The 5,032-nt window shown below is 41.2% G+C and overlaps 1 protein-coding gene across 1 annotated transcript; it reads left to right on the plus strand.

Annotated features, from left to right (window-relative positions):
• The first annotated feature begins 854 nt into the window (after positions 1-854).
• On the plus strand, positions 855-2,472 carry LOC117729332 (serine/threonine-protein kinase pim-2-like). Its single transcript, XM_034530309.1, has 6 exons — positions 855-1,050; positions 1,194-1,396; positions 1,494-1,751; positions 1,848-2,028; positions 2,127-2,288; positions 2,381-2,472. Exons 1-6 carry the CDS (start codon positions 855-857, stop codon positions 2,470-2,472), a joined length of 1,092 nt encoding a protein of 363 aa, XP_034386200.1.
• Positions 2,473-5,032: the final 2,560 nt, after the last annotated feature.

Below are 5,032 nucleotides of genomic sequence, written 5' to 3' on the forward strand. Positions count from 1 at the left end.
TATATATATAATGAGCATTAAGAAACATCAATGCTGGTCTGTTGCCGTCATCGTGCTTCAGGAAACTCAATTCGGGAACGGAGAAGCGTCACAGCGCTGCTTGCAGTGCTTTCTGCTGCGTATCAGGCTGCTCACGTCCACCACCCCCCCACCCCTCCCCTCCCCTCACAGGCAAGCTCACCGTAATGTACCGCATACCACGATTATTACCTGCTTACATTCAGGTTTACCTGTAAGTCCAGAAAAAAAACCTGATCTTGCAGGTGGCGATTGAGAAAAAGTTACAGTTGAGATATCTGGACCCACAGAAAACATACCGAAAGCAAAAAAATCTGTCTTTATTCATACTTAAGTGTTTGACTTTAAGATTAAGATGAACAATTTATAAAAGAGTACATTTTATTATTAGTTTGGAGGAAAGCCAGCCAGATGACTGAGAGTCAGTATTAAGTATTGTATGCTTGTACATGTAGTATTGTATGCACTGTATGAATGTATTCAGTGGATACCTCCATCTTTAATTATAAACTGTACACACAGAATTTACTCTAAACCCTCATTTTCATATTCCGTAAGCACGGTGATAAGATTGTGTTCCGGAATATGTGGCCTCAAAGGCACGGAACTACAGCCCCTCATCAAAGGCCCTAGAACACTCAGTGCCAGTTTCCCTATATATACTCCGGCATTACAGCAACAAGGACTAACGTTGTTAGAAAGGTCTTCAGCAGTCTTCAGGTGTAATGGGGAAAGTATTAGGAAAGCTCTTCAAAGCTGAGGAGAAGGACGTCGTCCCTGGAGAAGGGAATACTGAAGTAACGCAAGATGGGGAAAGCCCACAGAGGGGGGGAAGCATGCAACTGGACCCCAGCCCCTACGAAGATGAGTTGCCGTCCACCTCGGACGACATTAGTGTTGTTCCTGGACGACTGAAGAGGAAAAGAACGGAAGATGGGGAATGCTTACAGAGGGAGAAAAGCAGGAGACTGGAACCCATCCTGGAGCCCATCCCCTGTGAAGATGAGTTGACATCCAGCTCAGAGGACACTGGTAAGCTACATCCCCATATTTTAACTATTATTCTGCTGTAAATGATTTAAGAGACATCGAATGATCGTCTTGTGTTTTTGTCCTCGTTCGTGTCGTGAATGTTAGTAAATTCATGTTGTGATGTTTTTTTCTCTCATCTCTAGAAAGCGGAAACGCACCCGAGGCGGCTCTTAGCGAGAGAAGCGCTAAGAGGAAGGCGGTCGCCGATGACGGACCGGTTCAGAAGAAGAACAGGGTTCTAGACCCGTCAGCCGTGTTTAAGGCCAAGTACCGGCAGCAGAAGAAACTTGGCAAAGGAGGATTTGGATGCGTGTATGCTGGCTTTCGCAGAGAGGATAATCTGCCTGTAAGTTTTTTCACATGTTCTTTCACACACATACAGACACGCACACACAGTACGGTCAGGAAGTGTAACCAAAAAGTCTTGTTTGTATCTCCCGTAGGTCGCCATCAAGCATATTACCATAGACGAAGATCTCCTCCTTCACGAAGACAGTGACGGGAACCAGATCCCCATGGAGGTCGCTGTCCTATACAAACTAGGGGCCGAATCGGAGCGGCATTCAGCACACGTTGACCTGCTGGACTGGTACATTGTGGACGAGAAGCTGATCCTGGTGCTGGAGAGGCCGATGCCGGCCGTAGACCTCTCCAACTACATTGAAACCAAAGGAGGCTACTTGAAGGAAAAGGAAGCCAAGGTAAGCTGCTGTAGTCATCTCAGAGTCACAGCCATGAAAATATGTCCAAGCATCCTCCTCTCTGATCCCTCAACTCTCTCTTTTTTTGTCTTTCAGGTTATAATTAAGCAGTTGGTGAATGCAGCCATTGACCTGCAGGAGAAACACATTTTCCACCGGGACATCAAGCCGGAAAATCTCCTTATTGAGACCTGCATGAAGGCGCCGCGAGTTCGCGTCATCGACTTCGGCCTGAGCTGCTTCGGTAGAGAAGACGACGCCTGTGACACCTTTTATGGTAAGAAGTCCAGTTTTACTCCTGCTCTTTATTAACTTTACCCATCCGTGACTCTTCCTACTCCTCACTGTCTTTTTTATTATGTCTGTATATTTTAGGTACTCACGTCCCCCCAGAGTGGTCTAGTCGGGAGGAGTACAAAGCGGGACCATCGACAGTATTCCAGATCGGAGTGGTCCTGTTCTTCATGCGACACAAGGCAGCATTTACACCGGAGATGACCTTTCTGGAGCTGAATGAGACGAGTTGGCTTTCCACAAGTAAGAAAAACATAAACCCAAAAAATCTGTTCATTTGAGTTCACGTTGCGATGGATCACAGGATTTAAACCTTTCTTCTCCTTTCGCTACAGATGGCGAAGATTTCTTTGAGGCGTGCTTTCATGCGGACCCGGATATTCGTTTCACCCTGGACCAGCTGAAGCATCACCCGTGGCTGAGATAGTATCACACACATACACACACACACTCGCATGTCTTAATTTACATTTAAACCGTTAAGCCCTCCATTTACGCACAATTCAAGGTGAAGACATTAATCAGCATTTCGCACCCGATCTTCTCCTCAATGATATAAATATGGGCAGACTGCGGCCAGGAGCCACAGCGCTGCCCCAAACCGAAAAGAGAAAAATTACCGTAAATCCCATAATAGCGGTGGGCATCAAATAATCTCTCCACTATAAAAGGGCTGGTCCCGTCATTTCCAGTCAAGATGACTCAAAAGATCTGATCAATATATACCTTTAAAGCTTTGATAACTACGGTTTGATTTGACCAAAATTATAAACTGATCTGATCAAGAACATAGATTGCGGCAAAATAATAAACGTTTTAAGAACAATACCAATACCAATATCACAAATACGATACTGGTATATTTTAATTAAGCATCGATACAAAACATATGCAAAATCGTATCGTTTTTTTAACGTACGGGTACCACGGTACCATTTTAGTATCGATACACCGTGCAAAACATTGCAGCGGTAGATGTCGCAGGCCGACATTCAAGCTAACAGACAAAAACTTGTACGGTAATAATAAGAAACGCTTTAAGAACAATAGGTCCTCAATACCAATATCACAAATTAGATACTGGTATATTTTAATTAAGCATCGATACAAAAAATATGCAAAATGTCATTGTTTTTTTAATGTACGGTACCGCGGTACCATTTTAGTATCGATACACCGTGCAAAACATTGCAGCGCTAGATGTCGCAGGCCGACATTCAAGCTAACAGGCAAAAACTTGTACGGTAATAATAATAAACGCTTTAAGAACAATAGGTCCTCAATACCAATATCACAAATCAGATACTGGTATATTTTAATTAAGCATCGATACAAAAAATATGCAAAATCGTATCGTTTTTTAACGTACAGGTACGCGGTACCATTTTAGTATCGATACACCGTGCAAAACATTGCAGCGCTAGATGTCGCAGGCCGACATTCAAGCTAACAGGCAAAAACCTGTAGGGTTTTAATAATAAACACTTTAAGAACAATAGGTCCTCAATACCAATATCACAAATTAGATACTGGTATATTTTAATTAAGCATTGATACAAAAAATATGCAAAATCGTATCGTTTTTTAACGTACAGGTACGCGGTACCATTTTAGTATCGATACACCGTGCAAAACATTGCAGCGGTAGATGTCGCAGGCCGACATTCAAGCTAACAGGCAAAAACTTGTACGGTAATAATAATAAACGCTTTAAGAACAATAGGTCCTCAATACCAATATCACAAATTAGATACTGGTATATTTTAATTAAGCATCGATACAAAAAATATGCAAAATCGTATCGTTTTTTAACGTACAGGTACGCGGTACCATTTTAGTATTGATACACCGTGCAAAACATTGCAGCGGTAGATGTCGCAGGCCGACATTCAAGCTAACAGGCAAAAACCTGTAGGGTTTTAATAATAAACGCTTTAAGAACAATAGGTCCTCAATACCAATATCACAAATTAGATACTGGTATATTTTAATTAAGCATTGATACAAAAAATATGCAAAATCGTATCGTTTTTTAACGTACAGGTACGCGGTACCATTTTAGTATCGATACACCGTGCAAAACATTGCAGCGGTAGATGTCGCAGGCCGACATTCAAGCTAACAGGCAAAAACTTGTACGGTAATAATAATAAACGCTTTAAGAACAATAGGTCCTCAATACCAATATCACAAATTAGATACTGGTATATTTTAATTAAGCATCGATACAAAAAATATGCAAAATGTCATCGTTTTTTTAATGTACGGTACCGCGGTACCATTTTAGTATCGATACACCGTGCAAAACATTGCAGCGCTAGATGTCGCAGGCCGACATTCAAGCTAACAGGCAAAAACTTGTACGGTAATAATAATAAACGCTTTAAGAACAATAGGTCCTCAATACCAATATCACAAATTAGATACTGGTATATTTTAATTAAGCATCAATACAAAAAATATACAAAATTGTATCGTTTCTTTAATGTACGGGTACTACGGTACCATTTTAGTATCGATACACCGTGCAAAACATTGCAGCGCTAGATGTCGCAGGCCGACATTCAAGCTAACAGACAAAAACTTGTACGGTAATAATAATAAACGCTTTAAGAACAATAGGTCCTCAATACCAATATCACAAATCAGATACTGGTATATTTTAATTAAGCATCGATACAAAAAATATGCAAAATCGTATCGTTTTTTAACGTACAGGTACGCGGTACCATTTTAGTATCGATACACCGTGCAAAACATTGCAGCGGTAGATGTCGCAGGCCGACATTCAAGCTAACAGGCAAAAACCTGTAGGGTTTTAATAATAAACGCTTTAAGAACAATAGGTCCTCAATACCAATATCACAAATTAGATACTGGTATATTTTAATTAAGCATCGATACAAAAAATATGCAAAATCGTATCGTTTTTTAACGTACAGGTACGCGGTACCATTTTAGTATCGATACACCGTGCAAAACATTGC

Source organism: Cyclopterus lumpus, chromosome 4, assembly GCF_009769545.1.
Source record: "Cyclopterus lumpus isolate fCycLum1 chromosome 4, fCycLum1.pri, whole genome shotgun sequence".
NCBI classification, from domain to species: Eukaryota; Metazoa; Chordata; class Actinopteri; order Perciformes; family Cyclopteridae; genus Cyclopterus; species Cyclopterus lumpus.